This window comes from Pelobates fuscus, chromosome 12, assembly GCF_036172605.1.
Source record: "Pelobates fuscus isolate aPelFus1 chromosome 12, aPelFus1.pri, whole genome shotgun sequence".
In the NCBI taxonomy this organism is placed as follows: domain Eukaryota; kingdom Metazoa; phylum Chordata; class Amphibia; order Anura; family Pelobatidae; genus Pelobates; species Pelobates fuscus.
In genome coordinates this window covers 4,204,105-4,231,323 of record NC_086328.1, presented here as the reverse complement: position 1 = coordinate 4,231,323, position 27,219 = coordinate 4,204,105, and the positions used below count along the sequence as shown (strand labels likewise).

The 27,219-nt window shown below is 46.3% G+C and overlaps 1 protein-coding gene across 2 annotated transcripts in view; it reads right to left on the bottom strand.

The window, feature by feature from the left end:
* Positions 1-1,240: 1,240 nt before the first annotated feature.
* SIAH1 (siah E3 ubiquitin protein ligase 1) overlaps positions 1,241-27,219 on the bottom strand; it is a 27,964-nt gene continuing 1,985 nt past the window's right edge. Inside the window, exons 2-3 of one of the 2 annotated variants that reach the window (XM_063437372.1) lie at positions 11,980-12,082; positions 1,241-3,150 (exon numbers count right to left, since the gene is read on the bottom strand). In XM_063437372.1, coding sequence (XP_063293442.1) covers positions 2,300-3,150; positions 11,980-12,010 — 882 coding nt within the window. In that variant the 5' untranslated portion in view covers positions 12,011-12,082 and the 3' untranslated portion in view covers positions 1,241-2,299. Of the gene's footprint in view, positions 3,151-5,129; positions 5,383-11,979; positions 12,083-27,219 lie in introns of those variants that run through there. The other variant, XM_063437371.1, reaches the window with a different exon arrangement.

The following is a 27,219-nucleotide window of genomic DNA, read 5'->3' as shown; positions in this document are numbered from 1 at the left end:
GCATGTATTCATTGAGGGTGTATCTTTGAACTTGTAGACAGCAATTCTTTGGAACAGCAAGCCTCCCCTTTTTTGCCCCTGGAAGAGACTAACAGGCTTTACATGCTTCTGGAGTGCTCCCTCCGTGCATGCGCAGCATTATAATCTGAGTTTTGAGAAGGAGGTATGCAGAGGGGAGGCAGGCTTACTCAAGTATAGCACACCTGCTGCTTCCGTTCAATCCAAAGAGCCAATGCAAGCAGGAAGAAATTGCCAGCCAGGGGGGCTGTTTCATTAAATTGTAAAAGTGCAGATCAGCACTTTCTTAAAGTGCGTTTGAGATGGGATACTTATTGCAGAATCTGAAGTGCTCTAGGAGTGTGGAGTGGTCCTTCAAAGGACCAATGGGCTTGTAAAGATATTAGGGGGTCAATGTGTTCAGCCGAATTAGGAAGTGTGTTGTTCTGGATGTTTAAACTAGTGCTATTTTTTTTTTTTTTTTTAGGGATCCTATGGTCTAATGTCCATTTAGGGACCAGAAATATTTGAAATCAGTTTTATCAAGCCCAAATTCAGAGCCATGCTAGAACCACCTCCAGTTTTAACAAAGCTAAAAAAAGGCTCAAAAATAAGCAGCTGTACAGAAAGAAACACTGATAATATTAAGATGATGTGAACATTAACAAACAGATCATAAATGGTCAGTCTTAATGTCAGCAAACACATTTCAGTCACAGCCCATCATTAAAATGATCTTGAACCTGGACAGGCATACAGCCCCAGCTGACAGAATGACAGAGGTTTTTAGCTGGAGGCCAGAGTTTACACATTCCTTAACCCCTTAAGGACACATGACATGTCTGACACGTCGTGATTCCATTTTATTCCAGAAGTTTGGTCCTTAAGGGGTTAAAAGCCATGACGCTCTAGCCAGTTGTGCCAATCTGTGTAGATTACAGTTTTACATACACTAGTCACATGCCGAATCAAAAAGGGTTTTCTTCAACTAACACCCAAGCATTCTAGCAAAATGCCTTTTTCATAACACAATAGCGGCTAGTCATGCATGGTTAAACCAATATCCTGAGCACATTACACAAACTTCACTCACACATGTTGCTTATAATGTCACACAGGACATGTAACGGTTTAACTGGGCTAAAGTAAAGGCAAACCATGATTACACATTGTGGAAGCATCATCTGGAAAATCCCATCACATCCAGAACTGGACCAGACCACAAATTAAAGCTAAGAGCTGGTAGTTTGTTAAGGATACATTTAATGACAATTATAAAAAGAATGAGAACATCTCATTTTGAGACTACTCTTTAACAATATCAGGTTTCAATTATATTTGTCAGACAATGGGTTCTTGCAGCTACATAAAACAAATACACCCTTTGTTTGAGACAAACAGCCATACATCTTGCAGATTTTGTTTAATGTTGGGTGAACAGAAACTACACAGAATTTACTCAAAGCAGAATGACCCCCCCCACCCCATTTGCTACTTAAATTAAAAAAATATATATGTGGTTTGACATTCATTCTGCAATTGAGGTTGTGCTGGAGATCCAGGGATATACATATACTTGGCATTATTCAACAACAATCCCCATTATCCCTAATGGGGGTTATGGGAATTGTAGAATCTGCCATATCTGATTGCATAGATGGCAGAACTAGGAGGCTTTCGGCTATACATACAGCAAAGCCAATTGGTTCAGGATCATGTAACGTTAAACACATTCCTCAAAGCCATACTAGAAACATTTTAAAATAAAGTTTAAAAAAAAAAATGTATATCTTTAATCCAAAATTATGCATTGCAAATGTGTACAAAAAAACCCTTAATTACAGAAAAGAAAGTCAAATTTATTGAATGAAAAACTAGAAGTTAATAAAAAATTAGCCAAAAAAAAGTACACAAAACAGCAGCAATTCTATAGAGTGACTTGAGGATTGCAGTGGCTTTAAACCGCGCAAAAAGGCTTGTCCGTCAAACAGGAGGGAAATAAACACACAATTTCACTGTACAAACTACAAACACAAATTCATTGGGGGTTATTTTACATTTAATGTTGGATTTTTGTTGCTCTGTTATTTTTTTTTTTTTCGCTTTACGTACAAAAGTTGACCCGCTGGGTGCCTATATATTTCAGTGGTTTTTTGTTTTGTTTTTAAATATTAGTGTTTCTACATGCAACTGCTTCCTGTAAGTGGAATTCCTGCTTGTGGCGGGAGGCCGGCAGTACGGATTGATATTGAGCGCTGGATGGGAAGTGGAACACTGGCCTGGAAGTATTTGAATGCAGCTTTTAACACATGGAGATGGTTACATTAATTCCTAAATTGCCATTTTCTGCAAACAGCTGTGCGATGCTGGTGTCGAAAACTAGACAGTCACTGTTCATGATAGCAGTTGCAATTCCCTCGTGAATTGAGCGAGGAGTAGCTTCCCAAGTCAATCGCCGCCGGTGGCCATTTAGCTCCAGCCGGTAGGCAAAATTTTCTGCTTGCTTGCGCGTTCCTATTAGCTGCACAATTGCAAAGAACTGCTGATGACCATCATACTTCTCTTGTTTCTCCAGAACCAACATGAAGTGAAACCCAAAGCAAGATTGCATCATAACCCAGTCGACAGCTCCTGGAAGGTTAATGTCTGTAGCCAGGAATACAATATCCTCTCCTTGTAATGTTGTTATAGATTTATGCTGATGCATTAGGTGAGGCATGACTGCATCCAGGGAGCCTTGCCATTTACAAGAAGCCCCAGGACAGGGACAAGAGTAAGGACGAAACTCACACAGCTCCTCATGATCCGCTTTTTCCGTGTGCGGCAACGTTACCTCACATCCAGAGCTAGCGTATTTGCAGGGGAAAAGTACAGAGTTGGCCACCTTTTCCATTGCCAAATTACGGATGGATCCCAAAGGGCCTCTGCAGGTTGGACAACATGTGAGCTTTGGCCGACAATTGCTGCAAACAAGGTGGCCGCTCTGACACTGGAGAATGGGTGGTAAAACATAGTCAAAGCACACTGGGCATTCAAACAGGCTTGCCAGGTCATTGTTGGATGCAGTTGTTCCCGTCAGAGCTGGTACTCGCTGGGATGGGGGACACTTGGAAGTACCTGTAGGGATGGCTGTAGCAGTCTGACGGCTCATTTCTGCATTGAAAAAAAATAAATAAATTAGTTTTAACACGTTAAATATTGTAAGATTAACTTCTAGAGGAGCCAATTAATACCAAGATTATAGCATTACTAACCATTTACCAGCCAAAGAAGAGAACATACATATTGAAAACATTTCACTAAAGTGGAACTAAACCACAAGATTAACCAACGCCGCATAACGAGTCGACATGGGGGTTATTCACAACGTGGAAATTACCAGGAATTCAAAGTGTATTTCAAATTATAGGTCTAAAGAACCAAATTAAAAAGTATAGCTAAACTATACAAACCTATTACTGGCTGGAATTGCTTTGCAAGTCAAATATTCGCCTGAAATTTAAAATTGGTTTTGAATTTCTGACAATTCCCACTATGTCCATTACTTTCCCAGCTCTATTGTGGTGCATGGAATCTACTTGCCAAATGAGGGTATAGTGCATAACCAGAGGATCTATCAGGCCCCTCCAACCTACATGTATGTAATATTGTGAGGTAGGTCATTGTATGGGTTATCTTACACAGACAGTTTTCTACAAAGTACATATTTTTTTCATATCAATTTGCAGGAGCCAATTATACGGTAAGAGCATTACAAGTTTGTAATTTATGAATCATTTTCTAAACCAAATGACTACTCTCCATGTAAAGAATTGCAATCTGACTAAATGCAGTCTAAAATAGATGGTCTGAACATTTTTCGGCAGTGCTGTTTTTGGCCTAAATTTGCTACATTTCAGATTCAATTTGCTACAATTCAGAGTAGGAATAACCCTGAAAGTTTTCAATCTATTGATGTGTGTCCTTCCCAGACTAATCCATAATAGCTCTTAGCTGGTGTACACAATTAAAGGAATGTGTCATGGCCTATTTACACATCACACAGGGTTTCATTACAGCATGGCTTTAGATGTTATTCTGTGTAACCCTACCCACTGCAATAACCTCCAAGGCCCATAGCAGACTCCTCATGGTGAGGGGAAACAAATGATCTTCCCATCACAATCAGATGTTACCATACACAAGCCAAGACAGAAATAGCCTAAAGGATATGGTATTCTTTACGTTTTCTTAAATGGAGGTTGCACTCTATGAGACCCACAGTAAATGATAATGAGAAATAGGGTGCTGGGGGCCTGCTTCAAGCAGGACAGGCCTATCCCACATCAGATAATGTCCCTTTAATGTCAGACGGGGTATGCGCCGTGCAGGACAGATATTGTCCCTTTAATGTCAGACAGGGGACAGACGGGGTATGCGCCGTGCAGGACAGATATTGTCCCTTTAATGTCAGACTGGGGACAGACGGGGTATGCGCCGTGCAGGACAGATATTGTCCCTTTAATGTCAGACTGGGGACAGACGGGGTATGCGCCGTGCAGGACAGATATTGTCCCTTTAATGTCAGACTGGGGACAGACGGGGTATGCGCCGTGCAGGACAGATATTGTCCCTTTAATGTCAGACAGGGGACAGACGGGGTATGCGCCGTGCAGGACAGATATTGTCCCTTTAATGTCAGACTGGGGACAGACGGGGTATGCGCCGTGCAGGACAGATATTGTCCCTTTAATGTCAGACTGGGGACAGACGGGGTATGCGCCGTGCAGGACAGATATTGTCCCTTTAATGTCAGACTGGGGACAGACGGGGTATGCGCCGTGCAGGACAGATATTGTCCCTTTAATGTCAGACTGGGGACAGACGGGGTATGCGCCGTGCAGGACAGATATTGTCCCTTTAATGTCAGACTGGGGACAGACGGGGTATGCGCCGTGCAGGACAGATATTGTCCCTTTAATGTCAGACTGGGGACAGACGGGGTATGCGCCGTGCAGGACAGATATTGTACCTTTAATGTCAGATTGGGGACAGACGGGGTATGAATGTCAGACTGGGCTGGGAGAGGGGTATCGAGCAGATCTTACACCCAAAGCCCGGTACAGAGCACGTGGGTCCCCAGGGGCCCTTACCTTTCCTGGGGTCACTCCCGGACAGGCAGGTAAAGAGGACCCCTTTCCATGAGTAGAGCACGCTGGGGGTCGCTTTGCCAGTCATGGAGGGGGAGGCAGGGCATCGCTTCTCCCGGCACAGCCTCAGCAGCAGGCAGCCAGGGGCCCGTCCCAGATCCACGTCCCCATCCCGAGCTCAGAGCACAGCGAGCGGCCTCCCTCTCCGACTCACTGCGGCTCCCATCGACCGCACCCGCGACAGGGCGCAGTGCGCATGCTCAGACAGCAGGGACGGGGCCGCCAGCGCCACCCCCTCCCCCCGGGCAGCACGTGAGCCGGATACACTGGGGAGGCTAATAATAGCCCAGGGGCCCCTACACGGGGGGCATTAACCCTCAGTGTGCCAGGCCTTGGAGGGAGGGGGGGCATCAACCCTCAGTGTGCCAGGCCTCGGAGGGAGAGGGGGCATTAACCCTCAGTGTGCCAGGCCTTGGAGGGAGGGGGGCATTAACCCTCAGTGTGCCAGGCCTTGGAGGGGAGGGGGGACATTAACCCTCAGTGTGCCAGGCCTTGGAGGGAGGGGGGCATCAACCCTCAGTGTGCCAGGCCTTGGAGGGAGGGGGGGCATCAACCCTCAGTGTGCCAGACCTCGGGGGACATTAACCCTCACTGTGCCAGGCCTGCTGGGGGGGACATTAACCCTCACTGTGCCAGGCCTCGGGGGACATTAACCCTCACTGTGCCAGGCCTCGGGGGACATTAACCCTCACTGTGCCAGGCCTGCTGGGGGGGACATTAACCCTCACTGTGCCAGGCCTCGGGGGGGGGACTTTAACCCTCACTGTGCCAGGCCTAAGGGGGGGGGACATTAACCCTCACTGTGCCAGGCCTAAGGGGGGGGGACATTAACCCTCACTGTGCCAGGCCTAAGGGGGGACATTAACCCTCACTGTGCCAGGCCTGGGGGGGGCATTAACCCTCACTGTGCCAGGCCTGGGAGGGGCATTAACCCTCACTGTGCCAGGCCTGGGGGAGGGGCATTAACCCTCACTGTGCCAGGCCTGGGGGGGGGGGCATTAACCCTCACTGTGCCAGGCCGGGGGGGGCATTAACCCTCACTGTGCCAGGCCGGGGGGGGGCATTAACCCTCACTGTGCCAGGCCGGGGGGGGGCATTAACCCTCACTGTGCCAGGCCGGGGGGGGCATTAACCCTCACTGTGCCAGGCCGGGGGGGGCATTAACCCTCACTGTGCCAGGCCGGGGGGGGGGCATTAACCCTCACTGTGCCAGGCCTGGGGGGGCATTAACCCTCACTGTGCCAGGCCTGGGGGGGCATTAACCCTCACTGTGCCAGGCCTGGGGGGGCATTAACCCTCACTGTGCCAGGCCTGGGGGGCATTAACCCTCACTGTGCCAGGCCTGGGGGGGCATTAACCCTCACTGTGCCAGGCCTGGGGGGGGCATTAACCCTCACTGTGCCAGGCCTGGGGGGGGCATTAACCCTCACTGTGCCAGGCCTGGGGGGGCATTAACCCTCACTGTGCCAGGCCTATCCAGTGGGGAGGAGGGCCCTTAACCCTAAGTGCCAGGCCTATCCAGTGAGGAGGGGGGGGGCATTAACTCAGTGCCAGGCCTATCCAGTGGGGAAGGGGGCATTTACCCTCACAGTGCCAGGCCTATCCAGTGGTGAGGGGGTCATTTCCCTCATAGTGCCAGGCCTATCCAGTGGGGAGGGGGGCATTCACCCTAACAGTGCCAGGCCTATCCAGTGGGGAGGGGGGCATTTACCCTAACAGTGCCAGGCCTATCCAGTGGGGAGGGGGGCATTTACCCTCACAGTGCCAGGCCTATCCAGTGGGGAGGGGGGCATTTACCCTCAGTGCCAGGCCTATCCAGTGGGGAGGGGGTCATTTACCCTCAGTGCCAGGCCTATCCAGTGGGGAGGGGGTCATTTACCCTCAGTGCCAGGCCTATCCAGTGGGGAGGGGGTCATTTACCCTCAGTGCCAGGCCTATCCAGTGGGAGGGGGTCATTTACCCTCAGTGCCAGGCCTATCCAGTGGGGAGGGGGTCATTTACCCTCAGTGCCAGGCCTATCCAGTGGGGAGGAGGGCCATTTACCCTCAGTGCCAGGCCTATCCAGTGGGGAGGAGGGCCCTTAACGCTCACAGTGCCCGGCCTATCCAGTGGGGAGAGAGGCATTCACTCTCACAGTGCCAGGCCTATCCAGTGGGGAGGGAGGCATTCACTCACAGTGCCAGGCCTATCCAGTGGGGAGGGAGGCATTCACTCACAGTGCCAGGCCTATCCAGTGGGGAGGGAGGCATTCACTCACAGTGCCAGGCCTATCCAGTGGGGAGGGAGGCATTCACTCACAGTGCCAGTCCTATCCAGTGGGGAGGGAGGCATTCACTCACAGTGCCAGGCCTATCCAGTGGGGAGGGGGTCATTTCCCTCAGTGCCAGGCCTATCCAGTGGGGAGGGGGGCATTCACCCCAACAGTGCCAGGCCTATCCAGTGGGGAGGGGGGCATTTACCCTCACAGTGCCAGGCCTATCCAGTGGTGAGGGGGTCATTTACCCTCACAGTGCCAGGCCTATCCAGTGGTGAGGGGGTCATTTACCCTCACAGTGCCAGGCCTATCCAGTGGGGAGGGGGTCATTTACCCTCACAGTGCCAGGCCTATCCAGTGGGGAGGGGGTCATTTACCCTCAGTGCCAGGCCTATCCAGTGGGAAGGAGGGCCCTTAACGCTCACAGTGCCAGGCCTATCCAGTGGGGAGGGGGGCATTCACTCTCAGTGCCAGGCCTATCCAGTGGGGAGGGAGGCATTCACTCTCAGTGCCAGGCCTATCCAGTGGGGAGGGAGGCATTCACTCACAGTGCCAGGCCTATCCAGTGGGGAGGGGGTCATTTACCCTCAGTGCCAGGCCTATCCAGTGGGGAGGGGGTCATTTACCCTCAGTGCCAGGCCTATCCAGTGGGGAGGAGGGCCATTTACCCTCAGTGCCAGGCCTATCCAGTGGGGAGGAGGGCCCTTAACGCTCACAGTGCCCGGCCTATCCAGTGGGGAGAGAGGCATTCACTCTCACAGTGCCAGGCCTATCCAGTGGGGAGGGAGGCATTCACTCACAGTGCCAGGCCTATCCAGTGGGGAGGGAGGCATTCACTCACAGTGCCAGGCCTATCCAGTGGGGAGGGAGGCATTCACTCACAGTGCCAGGCCTATCCAGTGGGGAGGGAGGCATTCACTCACAGTGCCAGTCCTATCCAGTGGGGAGGGAGGCATTCACTCACAGTGCCAGGCCTATCCAGTGGGGAAGGGGTCATTTCCCTCAGTGCCAGGCCTATCCAGTGGGGAGGGGGGCATTCACCCTAACAGTGCCAGGCCTATCCAGTGGGGAGGGGGGCATTCACCCTAACAGTGCCAGGCCTATCCAGTGGTGAGGGGGTCATTTACCCTCACAGTGCCAGGCCTATCCAGTGGGGAGGGGGTCATTTACCCTCACAGTGCCAGGCCTATCCAGTGGGGAGGGGGTCATTTACCCTCAGTGCCAGGCCTATCCAGTGGGGAGGGGGTCATTTACCCTCAGTGCCAGGCCTATCCAGTGGGAAGGAGGGCCCTTAACGCTCACAGTGCCAGGCCTATCCAGTGGGGAGGGGGGCATTCACTCTCAGTGCCAGGCCTATCCAGTGGGGAGGGAGGCATTCACTCACAGTGCCAGGCCTATCCAGTGGGGAGGGAGGCATTCACTCACAGTGCCAGGCCTATCCAGTGGGGAGGGAGGCATTCACTCACAGTGCCAGGCCTATCCAGTGGGGAGGGGGGCATTAACCCTCACAGTGCCAGGCCTATCCAGTGGGGAGGGGGGCATTTACCCTCACAGTGCCAGGCCTATCCAGTGGGGAGGGGGTCATTTACCCTCAGTGCCAGGCCTATCCAGTGGGGAGGGGGTCATTTACCCTCAGTGCCAGGCCTATCCAGTGGGAAGGAGGGCCCTTAACGCTCACAGTGCCAGGCCTATCCAGTGGGGAGGGGGGCATTCACTCTCAGTGCCAGGCCTATCCAGTGGGGAGGGAGGCATTCACTCACAGTGCCAGGCCTATCCAGTGGGGAGGGAGGCATTCACTCACAGTGCCAGGCCTATCCAGTGGGGAGGGAGGCATTCACTCACAGTGCCAGGCCTATCCAGTGGGGAGGGGGGCATTAACCCTCACAGTGCCAGGCCTATCCAGTGGGGAGGGGGGCATTCGCTCTCAGTGCCAGGCCTATCCAGTGGGGAGCATTCACTCTCACAGTGCAAGGCCTGACTCCCTCTGTGTGTAGTCTCAGGCTTACTCTGGGACTGTAGTGTTTACATGGAGGGTTAATAAATCATATTCTAATACAGACACATTATTCAAAGAGTAATTGAAACCTCCTCCAGATAGACGGACAGAGGGGAGGCACTGAGTGACAGTCAGTAAAATGTTGCTGGCCAACAAAGTAAACACGACTAATCTGAAAATGCAGTTTTCACTGCTTAGCACGAAGGAACAGGTAATAGACAGAACCATTACCATACAAGAAGCCGTATGCTATACATTGCTATACAAGTTGCAGGGGTTCTGGTGACTACATTACACCTTGAGGCTTACCAACTCACACAATTCTCCCCCACTACATCTGTATATGTAATCCAGCCTCATCTGTCACACAGCCACCCCAACACGTGTGTAATCCTGCCACGTGTCACACAGCCACCCCAACACGTGTGTAACCCTGCCACGTGTCACACAGCCACCCCAACACGTGTGTAACCCTGCCACGTGTCACACAGCCACCCCAACACGTGTGTAACCCTGCCACGTGTCACACAGCCACCCCAACACGTGTGTAACCCTGCCACGTGTCACACAGCCACCCCAACACGTGTGTAACCCTGCCACGTGTCACACAGCCACCCCAACACGTGTGTAACCCTGCCACGTGTCACACAGCCACCCCAACACGTGTAACCCTGCCACGTGTCACACAGCCACCCCAACACGTGTGTAACCCTGCCACGTGTCACACAGCCACCCCAACACGTGTGTAATCCTGCCACGTCACACAGCCAACCCGCCACATGTGTAATCCTGCCATGTCACACAGCCACCCCAAAACAGGTTATCCTGCCATGTCACACAGCCACCAACACGTGTCACTCAGCTACCCCGCCACTTGTGTAATCCTGCCACATGCTGCAGAGCCACCCCGCCACGTGTGTAATCATGCAAAATGTCAAACAGCCAACCCACCACTTGTGTAATCCTGCCACGTGTCACAGCTATTAAATACACCAACATTTTTCTCCTTTTGTGATCAGGCAACAGATCAATGACCCACAACAAGCCTTTATTCTTTATAATTACACACAGCTAACAATTCAGGTAACAACACCTAACGGTACATGGAGGCTAAACTATGTCAAACAAAGGATTGCATCAAACCAATCATGAAATCATAAGTGGCATCAGAACTCTCTGGTCAATTCTTCCCCCCCCCCCAAGACAGCGCCCCCCCCTCCCCAATTTTGTATTATGGACATCATAAAGCACACTACCAGGGTATCTCATTACCATAAAATTTGAGTCAGTTACAGGGAAAGAAAACATTCTAGATATATTTCTGTAACCTTATCACAATGCTAGAGAGATAATTCTGTTTCAGTTGGAAGACTTCTGCTGAAGCAGACTAAACAGATACAGGTAACGCACTGGCTGCTTTTTCAGGTTTTGCTGTGAGCTCTGCTCAGACATGGAAATGGCTCAGCAAATCAAAGGTCTCATTCTGCATTAATCAATAGTCAGCTTAAAGGGACACTATAGTCACCAGAACACCTACAGCTTATTGAATTTGTTCTAGTGAGTAGAATCATTACCTTCAGGCTTTTTGCTGTAAACACTGTCTTTTCAGAGCAAATGCAGTGTTTACATTACAGCCTAGTGATAACTTCACTGGCCACTCCTCAGATGGCTGTTCGAGATCCTTCCTGGGTCATGGCTGCCTAAAATGCATCCACACATTCAGTATCTCCTCCCTCTGCATGCAGACACTGAACTTTCCTCATATAGATTCATTGATTCAATTCATCTCTATGAGGAGATGCTGATTGGCCAGGGCTGTGTTTGAATCATGCTGGCTCTGCCCCTGATCTGCCTCTTTGTCAGTCTCAGCCAATCCTATCGAGAAGCATTGTGATTGGATCAGGCTACCACTTCTGATGATGTCAGCAGACTGCTTGTTTTTTTTTAAAGGCAAACAGCATGCAGAGTTACAGCTTCAGGCTTGAATACAGTAAGATTTTGCTATATTTATGGAGGCATGAGGGGCCCAGGGGGCTAGATAGTGGTTTTAACACTATAGGGTCAGGAATACATGTGTGTGTTCCTGACCCTATAGTGATCCTTTAAAAGGTACTGCCCCACTGTACTGGTTATGATGCCAGTTTCCCAGTAATGGGTTGAGCCATTTGACAGTCTTCCCCCTTACTTGGGACCTTGCCAGACTGAGGCTCCCTAGTGCTCCAGTGACATGCATCCAAAGCAGCAGCGGTCAACATTAATTGGCTGAGAATGTCAGCTGACTGCTCTCAGTCAATGATGGGTATACTGTAAAGTTGCATAGAACAGACAGCCAGACAGAACTCTAGATCCAGGCTGGCTGATTATGCCCTAATGATGCTGTTACATAGCTTTTCATAGCAAAATTCCTGATGTGGCCATGATGCCTGGAGTAACAAAACTGCTGCAAACATGAAAGTTAAAAATATTATCAAGCACACCCCTGAGATCATCCTCATTCACATCAATAACCAACTACTAGTTCACTCCTTTACTAAGCTACTTACTTGCGTCTGAGCAGCCACCACCTTCCAGCATAGCACACGTCCAGAAATCGGATCAGTATTTGCGCATACAGACGTATCTCCGCTCACATGTCAAGGGCCAGCCCTGAAAGAAAGGGTAATCAAATGTTATCACAGCTATAGCACAAATCCTCTCACCACCTCACGCACCAAGTTACCACACAATGCAGGTTATGGATTGAAATGCATCAAGTATTCCTATTACGAGAATGTAGGATATGGGGGGGGGGGGGGGAGAGACTTTAGATTGAAAGGCTGAACTCTATAGACTTGAAACTTTTGTTGTGGTAAACTTTTACCATATACTTCTACAGAAATTGATAATCGCGCTTTGGAGGAGTCAATGTATGACCAGAGGATGTGGGCAAACCCAAAGTGTTTACAGAGATTGTTCATATTGTGTCTCTGCAGTATTAATCCTTAAAGGGCCTCCCTGCCCTCAAAAAAACTTCATCACAAAGTTGGTTTAGTGGTTGGACTCAGTGTCATTTACTTTAAAGTCTCTTAAAAAAAAAAAAAAAAAAGTACATTTAAAAAAAATAAATAAATAAATAAAGGGGCAGAGCCAGCGCCCGAGCAAGCTAGACGCTCATCTCTGCAGCTCCAAGCATTGCTCGGAATTAACTGCTCCGAAACCGTTACACACTGACCTAAAGTGCTTTGAAAGAGACCCACGGACTCCCAACACCATGGGGAAGAAAAGCAAGAAACAGCGCGCGGAAGGTAAAAAAGAAGATTAGTGTTAATTTGATTTATAAGGATTTAACACCAAATGTGGGTCCCTGGGCTGCCATCTGCACTGCCTCCCCTTTAAGAGTACATACTGTTACATGCAATGGGCGCCCAGTGATAAGCGGAGATGTAGTTGTTCAAGTAGTTTTGATATATTTGCAGCATTTGCCTTTAAATTACAAATGTCACCCCAATTCCTTACACAGCAGTTTAGTGAATGACAACCATGTCTCTATAGATTGGTAAATTCAGATCCTAGAGTTCAAAGACAGAATTGGCAATAGACCAATGCAAAATACAGTTCTTGAAATAAAACAAAGCACAGAACCTACGATTGAGCACATATCACTAAGAATCTAGAAGAACGCCAGTGGGATCTCCTGGTTAAGTCTGTGGTTCTTGCTCAAAATAAATGGCTGGAATTCAGTTATTAACCAGAGGCTTACCTCATCTCAGGTACTCTGGGCAGGCGGTGTTACAGTAAGCCAGGGCTTGACAAATTTGCTTGGAATCTAGGAGACAGGGTTTTCAGTGCAAAATTACAAATCTTAAAGGGACACTATAGTCACCAGAACACTACAGCTTAAAAGGATACTATTGTCCTAAGGTATTAAACTTGGGGTATTTTGACTCTTTTCATGCACCCATTTTACCACCATGCCAAATTTTTTTTTTTTTAAATTGGTGATTTAAGAACCTTAAGGGTTACTGCCAAAGAACACCACAATATGTGTTCAGCAACATCTCCGGAGTACAGTGATACCACCCATGTATAGGTGTGTCTGGTTCTCTGGGGGCTAAAAGACCTTATTCGGAGTGTGCGCATTCCAGTTTTCCCAACTTGGAATTTTCACAGCTGGTCATGAACCCATGTCCTATTTGGGACATTGTTTAAGCTGGCCAATGTACAATCCAGGGTATTCAATTTGGGGTATCCAGTCTTTTTTAGTAGCCACTTAGTCACAAACACTGGCCAAAGTTAGCATTTATATTTGTGTGTTAAAAAAAAGACTGAACATACCCCATTTGCAATACCTTGGGTTGTCTTCATTTGAAAATTGTATGCCATCATGGGGGTAATTCTCATTCCTGGGCTACCATACGCTCTCAAAGCCAATCTTGCAAATTTCAATGTGAAAAAACAGCCTTATTTTTGACCCTGTAACTTACAAAAACCCTATAAAACCAAGGACCGCCGATAGGGAAGGCTGGGTGAATCCTTTACTAATAAAAACTGAGTAGACTAAGCTAGGTGGTGAATGTATCCATTTACTGTATAAATCTTACCTGCTGATCACAAAACCGATTATATTGTTTGCCAATACTCGATAAAATAAAGAATAAAAAAAAAACAAACAAACTATAAAACCTGTACATGGGGGGTACTGTTATATTCTGGAGACTTCGCTGAACACAACTAGTGTTTCAAAACAGTAAAAGGTATCACAACAATGATATCATCAGTGAAAGAGCTGTTTGTGTGTGGAAAAAAATGCAAAAAAAAAAACACTTCACTTTCACCGACAATATCATCTCTGTGATATGTTTTACTAAAACACTAATATTTGTGTTCAGCGATGTCTACATAGTAAAAATAAATAAAAGAGAGAAGGGACAGAATAAATAAAAGAGAGAAGGGACAGAATAAATAAAAGAGAGAAGGGACAGAATAAATAAAAGAGAGAAGGGACAGAATAAATAAAAGAGAGAAGGGACAGAATAAATAAAAGAGAGAAGGGACAGAATAAATAAAAGAGAGAAGGGACAGAATAAAAGAATAGAGATGAAATGAAAATTATGCCGCATGCAATAAATTTTGCATAAAATAGTTCATTTGCAGGGGGCGGAGTCTGACCGCCAAGCGGAGTGGACGCGGACCGCATGAGCTCCCGCTCGACGGGCAAATAAATCGTCGAAAACCGGACTTAAAAAGCTCGCAGACACATCAGGGTGCACTCCCTAAGTTAGGGGTGCACCAAACAAGCAACGAACACACTCCCGACGCCCGTCGGGGCCGGGAGCACTGGACGCCTACCGCGACATACAGGAGCTGAAACCGGGGCGAGACGGCCGCTCATCCCGAGCTCGGAATAACCCGGCAAACAACCTCCCCCCCCCCCCCCCTCTGGACCGGTGGGGGTCATCCCGGTCCTCCCCAGCCACATCAAGCACATATGAGGACGGGCTGAGCAGACTGTAGAGGTGCAACACAGCCAAGGCAAGGCCAAGATGGCGTCCCATTACAGGCCCCAGCCGAAAGGTACAGACACCCAGCCATCACCCCAGCCCATGGCAACGCTAGATCAGCTCTGCAAAAGCTTTTGGGCAATACTCCGCAACAACGGAGCCACACAAGTTCAAGCAATGAGAGCAGTGAACGCGTGGTTGCGCCCGGCCACCAGACGCCGCTATTACGACGCCATGCCGAGGGCCCTCAGAACAACTGCCCGGCGGGGCAGCCGCAAACATCCAATAAAGCGGGGAACACTACCCGGGCACACACAGGCGCAAACACTCAACCTCACCCACACAAGTACCTAAGTGCCGCGCAGGCCCCACAAGCGAGACCCACGCTGAGCCAGAGAATCAGAGCCCAGCGCGGCACCCGGGGCCCCTCAGAAGTTGCAGCCGCCTACCGGATCAAGGTGAGCGTGACCACACTGACACCCGTTGGAGGATCTGAATCGCTGCATAGAGGCGACGCTGAATCCACCTGTCATCACGGACTGGACCCACAGGAACTCCTGAACCACCTTCCAGGGACTGCATTCAAAGCATCCAGAACGGGCATTGGCTGATGCAACCCGGACTGCAGCCCGCGACCTTGCCTACGGAGCAGAGACTCTCTCTCCATAAGGACGGAGGCAACAGTACCCCAGCTACATCCTTTATATGTATGCCCATAATTGATATGTGCCAATGACTGCTTAATATGTGCCGATAATTACTAGGAACCTACGATTGAAATGTGCTTACATTTAACATGTTCCCTACACCTGTTTTAACATGGTCCTCCTGTTTTAACTGTAAGGCTTCCTGTTCCAATCTGCAATAGCCTATAAGCCAGACTACTGTCACGCTTTTGGGAATATATATCTAGGCACCTCTCTCCACTCTGCTTATTAAGGACACAACATTGCTGGGCTAACCATAGTTTAGCGGGCCATTCTGTACTTTTATAATCAATTAAGTTAAGACCAATACATACAAAATGTCCTGGCCAGCCCTAAGGGTCTAGTCTTTTTTTTTTCTAAGCGACAATGTAAGCGTTAGCCTGGATCAATACATTCATATATTGTCTGTGATAGCGCACCTAACGTAATGCAAGCGTAAGTTAGTCTAACTCTCAACCTTCCACTTAAATATGATGGTCAACTTTATAAAAATCTCATGTCATAACGTGAAAATATCCAAGCAATGATAAGCCACACTGCTTATAATTAGATACAGCTCTGCTACAAAACGCGTTCATACCATACCTTCTTTAGCATAGGTGATCTAGCAATGTTAAGCAACAAACATCTTTATTTTATTTTGTTATATTTAATTCTACTCTGCTAACCTCCTGTTTAGTTAAGCAAAAAAAAAAAAAAATGGTGCGAATTACTATGCCACTGTCTAACTTTTATGAATCCTTTCATACGCTGTTGTGGCGTTTTGTTGTTATATTATGCTCATCTGCACAACAAAAATAAAGAATTAAAAAAAAAAAAAAAATTGTTCATTTGCATTTAATTTTAATGCATGTGAAGGGTTATTTAGGGATTCCTGACAGAAATCAGAGATACAATGTAACTTGCGATCAATTTGAAAAAAAAAAAAAATTACAATGGTTTGGAAATAGCAACGTGCTACTTGTACTTCTAGCCCTATAACTTTCCACACACAAAAAAAAAAAGCTAAGAACATGTTAACTTTGGGTATTTTTAAACGGAGGACAAAATTTAGAAACTTTAGCATGGGTGTTTTTTGGCGGTTGTAGATGCGCAACAGATTTTGGGGGTGAAAGTTCAAAAAAATATAAAATGATTAAAAAATTAAAAATTGTTAAATATTTTTATAGTAAATTATATAAAATGAAAATAATGGTATCTTTAGAAAGAACATTTAATGGCAAGAAAAACAGTATATAAAAAAAAGACAGCCGTGGTCCTTAACGGTTAGAAAATTTTAAAGCGGCCTGGTCACTAAGGTGTTAACGTTATGGTGTCTATAGCCTGTCCGTGCAAGCTTTTTGTTGTAAACACTACATTTATATTGCTGCCTAGTAACAACTCTGGGAAAGCATTGGATTGGCTGAGATCCTCAAGATTGATTATCTCAGCCATGGAGGTGGGGCCAGTCGTGGAGAGAAAGCATGACTTGGGGGTAAAAAAAGGTGAGTAAAATCACCTTTCCCATGAGATTGGAATGGAGCCGCTAAGCTAAAAAACTGTTTTTTGTAAACAAGTATAATCCACACACTAAAAAGGGGGGAATACTTTTTGCAGGGTGCACCAGAAAGGGAGGGTCAATCCCTTGAAACAGTAAATGGAAGAAAAAGAAATATCCAGATAGACCTGAGGTTTCTTCAAAAAGGCAGTCTATTTGAAACAAGAAAGTGGAGACTTACTCTGGAATTTTGGCATCTGAATAATGGACTAATACAACAAATTATTATATACACGCACAGAGATAATATGGGATCCAGAATTGAGGTGGGAACAGGAAATTGAAAAGAGGTGTGATGCAAAAATTATAAAGGTGTGAATTGGAAATGGCATGAATGGCTAGTAAAGACTGAGAAATGGGGAAGTAGAGGAAAAGAGGAATCTAAAATTGAGAAGGATTGAAAAGCAGGAGAGGAAGGATTGAGGAACTGGACTAGGAGATCAAGCATCAATGCAAAGTATTCCTGGTTTCTGAGAAGACGAAAAAAAATAAAAAATAAAAAGGCACCCTCCTCCACTTAGTCCGGGATTCCAATGCATGAGGGAACTCTGCTCTATGAAAGGATCTCCTATTGAGTGCCACAGGTCATAGTCTGACTTATTTGGCAACCTGGACCCAATTTTTCACTGCCGGTGGAGGTTGTCCTGGTGCTCCCAACTACTTGTAATCAGAGCCATAATTACCTGTGGACTCACTGCATACACTCCGCATACAAGACAGCACGGAATGTCACCTAAAATGGAGGACTCCGCGGATCTGCTTGGAGCGGACATCTTATACAAGCATGACATGCTTTTCGTGGACTTCTAGAGATGAATCAAGGAGTGCATGCTCCAAAGTGACCCACATATACTACATGCCCCTCGACCCCAGAGGCATCCGCTGAGCTCCCGACGAATGAAGACTGCTCCATGCCCAAGGCGCACCTGACACCAGCGGAGAAGCACAGGCCATCTCCCACCAGCTCCTACCAAGCGCAACATACCCTCGGGTCTGCATAAGCAGGACACTATGCTGCGCCTTCCCGAGAGGCAGAGTCAACAGGAGGGTCATCGAAGATATTGCTCAGCACACCAACACATTCCATTCTGTCGCTCCCTCAATCTTAATTTGCCCGAATGTACCTGGTGGATAACATGCCAATGCTGGACTGTGATATGCTCCAGAGAGGTATAGGATGATGCAAAGTTATTACACTTGCATTCCTTTCTCCATGACTTTCTTTATAAACCTAATATGTTGAGTTTGGGGTAGTTCTACCTAGTTTATCACACATGCACCTATGCATAGATTTAGCTTGTTCCAAAGAAAGTGCAGCATTTACTGATATGACTTGCTTTACGGTCTCTATTCTATCAAAACATATGCATGGATTTCACTTGTTCTACTTTTAGCAAAACAGTGCAGTACCTTGATATTTTATGACTCGCATTAGTGTCTATTTTCTCACAAAATGTCACTGAAACAGTGTACAAAGGAATAAAAACAACAAAAATAAAGAATTAAAAAATAAATAAAACTCCAGAGGATTACACGGCAGCCCCAACTTGAACCGCGGGACTCCCTCCACACTGCCTCTTCTACCATCCTCAGGACATACCCCAGTAGCGGCTCAAAGTTGTTTATGATTATTTTTTTACCCCGACTTTACACTTTGTTTTCAGCCCATGAAGCATCCCAGTCACACCTGGGTATCCACTGCCCCACATGCCGGGACTCTTGGCCCAACTATGACGGCCTCAGCACCAGAATCTACCTCTGCGGTCTACAGTTGTATGTGTCTTACCATTCCTCTCCTTGCGCAGCTACACCTCAGCACTCGTTGCCTCATATTCCGAGATTCGCGGCCCACCTATAAAAGGCCTTAATTCCTGAGCTTACAGATGCGGTTCGAAGTTATATATGCTTTTATTATTTTATGTGTATTTCATGGTGACAACCCTTTACGGTTTACCACCACAGACGAGACTATGCAGACACCCCAACCATGCCAGTTGACATGCAAAGGCCCTCCTTCCCCCACCCCCTAGACTAGACCCGATAGGCCTATAGACGTTATGAGATCCTGGGGGTGGGCAAATACAGTTTGACATAGAACCGGGACAAGCAAGGCTACCTATGCGGCCTGGACACTGACATAGAAAACAAACTAGCAGGATACACACACACCTCTCACGAGAGACGCCCAAGCCAGGACCATCCCCTTGCAGTCCTTCCACATTTCCGCCTAAGGACTGCAGATAACCCACAGGTTCCAGACGGGAGAGAAAAGAAACCCTGCTCCCACATAACAGATCGTATAGTCACATGTATACTAAGATGTTTGTACTGAATATGTTGCCTTTATCGTAATTATTCCTGCTAACCCACTTATGCTGGTGAGCCAGGTCAAAAACAAACTGTTGAGGGGGCAGGGCCTGACAGCCAAGATGGCCGGACGTGCTCTGAGAGCTCTCACATCAGCAGGCACAAAAACGAATATCCCAACTATCCTAGGCATGCTAATGACACATGATGCCCAGAAAACAACACAGGACCACACGGGGAACAAGACGATACCAGTCCTGCACCAAAACTCAGAACGAGCGCCTGAACCGGCCATGAGGCCTAAACTGAAGCTGTGCCTGAGGCCTGGGGGAGGCGGCCGATCTCCTGGCATGGGACCTGCTCAAAAGCGTGAACAGATGCAGCCCTGCTACTCCCCCCTCTGGACCAGCGGGGGATATCCCGGTCCACGCTGGGGACTACTGCCCCCCGCAACGCGGCTCAGACAAGCGACTGAAGCTACCAACAAGCGGGACGGCAGGGGCCCAAGCAAAATGGTGGCAAAACACACCCTCCCCAAACCACCCAAGCAAACCCCGGAATTCTTTGATAAGACTATATACCATCATAGGGACTCCGTACCGGTGGCCAGCATTTTAAGCTAGCATTGGGAAGAGTGGCGGCGTGGATCCGCCCGTCCACCCGACGCCACCTGATTAGTTGCCCACCCCGAGCACCTAAAGCGGCAACTGGACGGAGCCTGCCTCGGAACTTCAAATGGCGGGAATCGGAGACCTGCCTCTCAGAATCCAGCACTCACCATCACACACAACAAAGCGAGATTACTACTCCCGCCCGACCTACTCCCCTCCCAGCAACGTCGGAAACCTCTGGCCAGCACAGCACGTCTCTGCACTCACAAACCCAAGCAAACTGCCCACGTGAAGCACAGCTCTACACCGGCTAAAGGCGCGGACGGAATGCCCCTCCAGATCACAATGGCGACGGAACGCAGCACCAACCCTGCACATGGCTCACCTGTCAAGCCTCCAAAGCCAGCATCGGCTAACCAAGGCGGTCTACGCCTCAGACGGATTGCGATCCAGTATGGAGACAGCGCCCTGAAAGGGCAGTAACTACCACACTGTCATCCCGTTTGTTATGAACTTTACTCACCACCGAAATACGCACTGCTGAAATGTTTTATTTTATATTCACCGCTAACTATGCTCTATACATTCGTTGACATAGCACACTTCAGAGCCTAGCAATAGAACGGTTTTACTAATCGGATATAACATTGCTCCACACAGACACATTACATTTGAACAGCCGCTTACGACCCTCGTGCACATAAAGTGCATAATAGACCCACGAGTCTCATGTGTCACGTGTGTAGAACACCAGTTTATTTTCACTTTTAGAATTCTCATTCACATAATAAACGGTTATATTGCACTATAGGATATAGACGGTAGTCGCATTCTAGACTCACATATTTACTTAACACTGTCACACATCGCTGTGCAGCACAGCCAGTTGTACATAGCCTGACCAGCATGCTTACAGCACATAAAAACTGAGACAGATAATCAGGAATTTAGTTACTGACCACATGTATCCAATCTTAGTATATGCAGTAGTTCCTTTACCATTATTCTCTGTTCAGATATAAAATTAGTGCAGAAACCTCCACATGCTAACCAACTGTTAACAATTGCTTATGTACCGTATATGCTTGTCAAAGCTGTTGGGGCATGACGAGCCCACTTGTTATGTTTTCATGCACGCAAAAATAAAGAATTTATTTAAAAAAAAAAAAACACGACATGAGTTCACCAAATATGCACACCGACCTCAGACCAACCTAAGACTAACTAAGCACCATACACCGCACCGCTGCCCTCACACGCCAAACTTAAGTCCAGAACCTCCAAAAACACACAAAAAAAAAAAGGAAATATCAAAAACCAGTGGAGATATATACATATATCTTTAATGTGCAACATCAGTGTAAATTTACACCTTACAGGGATACAGCTCTCCACTGTTTTTTTTTTTTTATTGGAATGTTCTTTTTTAATTTGAAAAAGAGAAAAATAAATCTCTTATTTATTTATTTATTTAAAATAGGCAAAGCTATGTTCTGGACTTCTCGCGCGCGGCTTCTTTCCTTTGGAACAGCCTGTCTACCCCCATCAGACTCTCCCCTAGTCTTCAATGGTTTGAGAAGTCCCTCAAAAAACATCTGTTTAGAAATGCTTATGGTCTCCCAGAGTAACTTATCTATACCTATCCAAATCTGTGTCTTGCTCTCCTGAAGAGCCACACTCCACCCTCACCATCAGTTATGCTACATTTCCACCCTGTTTGGTGGCTGTCACCCTTGCTGTCCTGTTGTGTACTTGTACCCCACCTTATCTAGACTGTAAGCTCGATTGAGCAGGGCCCTCAGCTACCTATTGTTCCTGTGTCACTGTGTCAATTGTCTCATTTATTGTAAATGTTCCCCCCTTTCATAATATTGTAAAGCGCTGCGGAATATGTTGGCACTATATAAATACCAATATTAATAATCCACACACCTACCCTGAGAGTTTGCTCAAAAATGTCTGCCCCTAATGTCTTCAAGTTTTATCAACCTTTGTAAAAATCTAGAGCCATTAGTTTCCAACGCAAGCCATGTACCATTCCTTACCAGACAGATTTGCTCTAAATAAAAGCATTTTGTATCACAAGCGGCAACATTCCACTCCACAGACTGACAGCTTTAATTCAGGATATACTTTCCATTGACCTCTGCCCTTTCAGTGCCATCTCAGTGGAGCATTAACAGGAACACTCCAAGAACCACTGCCACAACAGCATATCTGTGCCAGGTGTTGTCTGTTAATACCCCACGTAAGTAATCAAACCCATATTGAAACCTGTGGTTTGAAAGCTCCTTATCAGATTACAAACAGAAGGCCCTACTTCCATATTCCTGATATCAATTGCATCAAAATAGAGATAAAATTAATGTCAATAATGCTGAGAGGGAATTTAGAAATATCTGAAGAGGGGGGTGGATCTTGTGGGGGCCCATGGAACTATGGTTAAAAAGGGTTAAACCAGCGGTTCCCAGACTGTGCCGCGGTGCGCTGGGGCGCCATTATAGGCACACAGGAACGCCGCAAAATATGATGCTATGATCGTAACACTGGAAACATTTCTGCTTAACATGGGCCTGGTCGGGTGCCGCGGCCCTTTATGACCGAGACCACGCCTCTGTAGTGTTGGCTGGCTGGGAGGAAGTGACAGCCTGTCACTTCCTCTCAGCTTCACGCAGAGAGACTGTGTGGGAGAAAGAGGAAGCAGCCGCAGAGGGAGCATTAGGGGAGGGGAGAGGGGCACGAAGAGCTGCTTCAGACCAATTACTCCCACCACCAGCAGGACCAGAACTTCAAATAAGCCACCCACATGGACACAAAAGGTAAGCCAACAGTAGGATTGGTGTAGACATAAAATTGATCACATACATATACACACATATATAGAGTTGTACATAAGTTTACAAATGCCTCGGTTAACAATTTTTGGTTTATAAATGAAAATCCATTGAAAAGAATGCCTCAGTTTACAAAAAAATTTCGCAATACAAAGCAAGTTTCCCCAGGATGCATTGTGCCTGGGAGGTTTATAGCGCCGCCCCTGTGTATGCTGTCTGTGGGTAGCACGCGGCGTCAAGTGTGGAGGTGTAGTTTTTGCATTGGATTTTGGAGCCATTCTGGAAATTCTGGGGACTTTTTGGTGCATTTCTCAAGCTGTGGAAAGTTAGGGAGCTGAGCTTTGTCGTTTGCATGCCTTTTACTGTGTGTTCTGCATTGTGTGTTGCTTTCCATGCCAGCTCAATTTGACTTTCTGACCTCCGGAAAGGATTAATTGGTTTTCAATGCATTCCTATGTGAAACCACATTTCGGTTTACACATTTTTCCCAATACATAACGTCCCAGAGTACACATTGAATTCGTAAAACGAGGTACGCTGTAACGGATCACCTGGCACCCCGACTGGGTACCACCGTTGAAAGATGCATCTTAGCGCTTCCTGAGGACTCCCAAGCACTGCAGCAGACACCACAACCACCGAACCAGAGAAGCATACAAATGCTCTCAAGCATATGAATGTTGTAAACAGCTTAACAGGAAAAGCATACAATCAGCTTACACTCCTGGCAATCAGCATACAATCCAATTCCCCCAATAACGAGACGACACTTCGTTTTGAGGTCAAGCAGAACTGACTGTACTGGCACATACAGCCTCTTTTATTCACAATCTACACACATAGTACTGCCCACAGGGTTTTACAGAACAACCAACAACAAACACACGCACATTACAGAAAACACTCCCAGCAATTATACACAAAATCCTCCCCTCTGCCTGTGATATAATTATGGTACACAATGGGTTAACATAATTATCACAAGCAGGAAAAATACAGTTTTCATACATGTACGATAACTTTAGAAATATACGTCCAATCATCATAAAATATTCAGAATCAGCACACTTTAAACATAAACACTCTCAAAAATCAGACAAATACATCCAGTAGATCAAAAGTTAGCTGGGAGTCCTTTATTTTCCTGCCCAAAACAGTTCCATAGATTTGGGCTGTGCGGTCGGTCTATTTTACACAGAAAAATGACTAAGTCCCATTCGAATGCACGAACGGGGCAGTTCGTGCATTTAGCTTAGTATAGCAGTGAGTTCAAACTGCCGAATGGGACTTAGTCTCTGCAGCTGAAAACGGAGTGAAGGAGAAGATAAGGGTCAGCAGTGTTCGTTGAAATGTGTAGCCGATTTCAGTTCCATGGATTTGGCTACACATACCGCTGACCTCATTCGAATGAACAAAGATGGCCACCGCCACGTGTTCGTTTGTCGAATGGCGGCCACTTCGACTGCATCCGAAGTGCCAATTTAAAGCTTCAGAACTGCTCCAATACAATTTAAAGTGGCAGCAAGTCTTTAAAATCCAATCTGCTAAAATAGTCTTTAACAGGCAATATCTTCCAGGGGCCATAGTCTTAAAGGGGTATTGTTCCCAAAAGTCACAGTATGTCCCCAGATGGTTCTTCAAGGGCCAGCAGCAGCATAATACAATATAATATGCCCAAATACTGTATTTAAAAGGGCCAAATCTCCCAGGGGCCAGTCAGCAGGCAGGCAAACAGGCTTCTCCAATGCCCAGTGGCGAGGTTGGTTTTGCCACATACACGTGCATGTAATTTTATATACATACATACATATATAGACACACACACATTAACACACAGATAGAGAGATACATCTGTGTGTTAATGTATATTTATATCTGTGTACGTATGTATGTGGTAGTGTATGTGCATACATTGAAGCAGTCAAACATCAGCACAACATACACACTCCTGCAATTTTACACAATTACATACAAATAAACCCCTGCATTCAAATTCCAAAATTATATACAAACACACCCCTTCACTCAAACACCAATACTACACACAAACGTATTTCAACATTTAAACGCTAGCATTACATCAAAACACACCCCTGCAGTCAACTGCAGACATAACACACAAACACCCCCCCCCATATTAAAATACTAAAATTATATACAAGTACCCATTCAAACAAACACCAACACTATACATTATACTAAAACAACAGTATATGCTGCAGCGCAGTAGAGATCTACAACCTAGAATTTTGTTTTGACTTCTGGTGCCTTGAACCTAAAAACCTTGGAAACCACTGGGTTAAACCATTCAAAAACTGTTTGGTTACCATATGAAAGCATAAGGAATTCCCAGCACTATAACTACTATGGTGAGCCTACAAAAAGAGTGTGTAAAACAAACAAACCTAAGAAAGCAAAGACACGAGGGGAAACAAATCTATGTAAACGTGTGGAATGCCATTTATTGAATACACTATACTCCTAGATGGAACCTGTAAAATGGAATTACGAGAGGCGTAGAATTCAGTGCTTAATGGACCACGGTCACCTCAAAACTAGTTTTACTATAATAATCCTTTCACCAAGTTTTGAAAGCAAATTTTTTTTTTTTTTTTAATGAAAGGGGGGTGGGGGGCGGGGACATTTACAAACGCAAGAAAGCACCACAACTCATCCCTGCCATATATATATATAGTGACAGCCATGTACATACACCTTGGGTTGGACAGTGTTTGAAGACAGTTTGTTTCTATGGTCTTACCTGATTTACTCCCTGCAATGAAGCAGAAAGACCATAGATACTGTCCAACCAATGGAGCATGTAAATATATGGCTGATGGATCTGGTCATATTGTGATCCTTCATTTAACAAAAATCTATTTCCTTTCAAAACATGAGCAAAAGATAGTTTAAAAAAATACTTTTTTGAGCAGACCGTTGTCGTTTAACAGTTATTTATTATACAAAACTTGGTATTATAAAAAGGGTGCAATATGCCTGGCAGACTAAAGTATGTAAAAAATATTTGCCGCCAGTAACCAGCTTAGTTAATGCTGATAATAGCTTCCCATCGGGATTGTCGCTTGACCTACTTTACCACATAAATTATAGACATCATTTATTGCGTTTTGCCACCTGTGTGATCATAGAAGGGTGTCAATTAACAGCAGGTTGGGAGCACATTAAAGCGCTCAATACTAAAGCACGCCTGGTGAGATTATCTACGATAAACTGAGCCACGCAGTGAGAAGAAGGTTATAGGTTTTGAATAGGACACATACATACAAAGACACACCCTTTTTTGCCTACCTACTTAAATTTTTTGTGAATATATGTCTATTTATGTTACCAACGTAAAAAAATAAGTACTGATATGGTGTATTGCAAGTTGGCTGATATGCACTATAAATGAAGAATAATTTAACCAATACATTACAATACAAGACAATTTTGCCTATACAAATCTAACCATGTAATCCTCAGCTTTGCAGTGAATTAGTCCTTTAGAGGAGATCTCCATGGTGGATTCGCCACTTAAATGACAAAATAATTCACAATATCTACCGACACAGATTGCCGTTACTTGTTTCAAGAGCTCATGTTTCCTTCACCAACAACTATAATGCAGCACTCGCTGTAAGTTAGCGCTCAGACTGTTCGGACCTCTGACTAGCAATGAATCATGGGAGTTACAACTTCTCCACAAAGATATTCCTAGCACTTACAGATATGTGGTCCATGCACACATGTCACTACAGGACATACCTCTGTACATTTAGACATTATCATTATATTACAACTGATTGCCACTGCTTCCTTCGCAGATAACATGGAATCTACTCTTTGACCTGCCCTCCTATAGGGTGTAACCGTAGCCTTAATGTGTCCTTTACCAAGTGGTGGGTGCAGTATTCGCCACATGAATACAGAGAGCAGATAAAGGTGATCATTTATTGTATGAACTGTTTTAGAATGCACGTTTCTTAGACCTCTATGGTCTTTTCTTCAGGCTTGGAGGCTACAGATGTCTATGGAGGTCCCAATCCAAATCTTGGACAATAAAGGTTCGATCAGCTGCACTGTACCCATTATTACATGTATACCAATTACAGTTGATTAAAGAGGCGACAAACCGGAAAAGCTGTGTATGGCCCAATGCATCTGTATCACACTACACTGTGGGATACACAATCTTACAGCAAACAATGGTATGTTCTATTCACCAATACTGAAATCCACACAGTGTATCATTTTACATAGCACTCCCAATGTATACAAACAGAAGGAGAATTTCCTGTCCAAGTAGA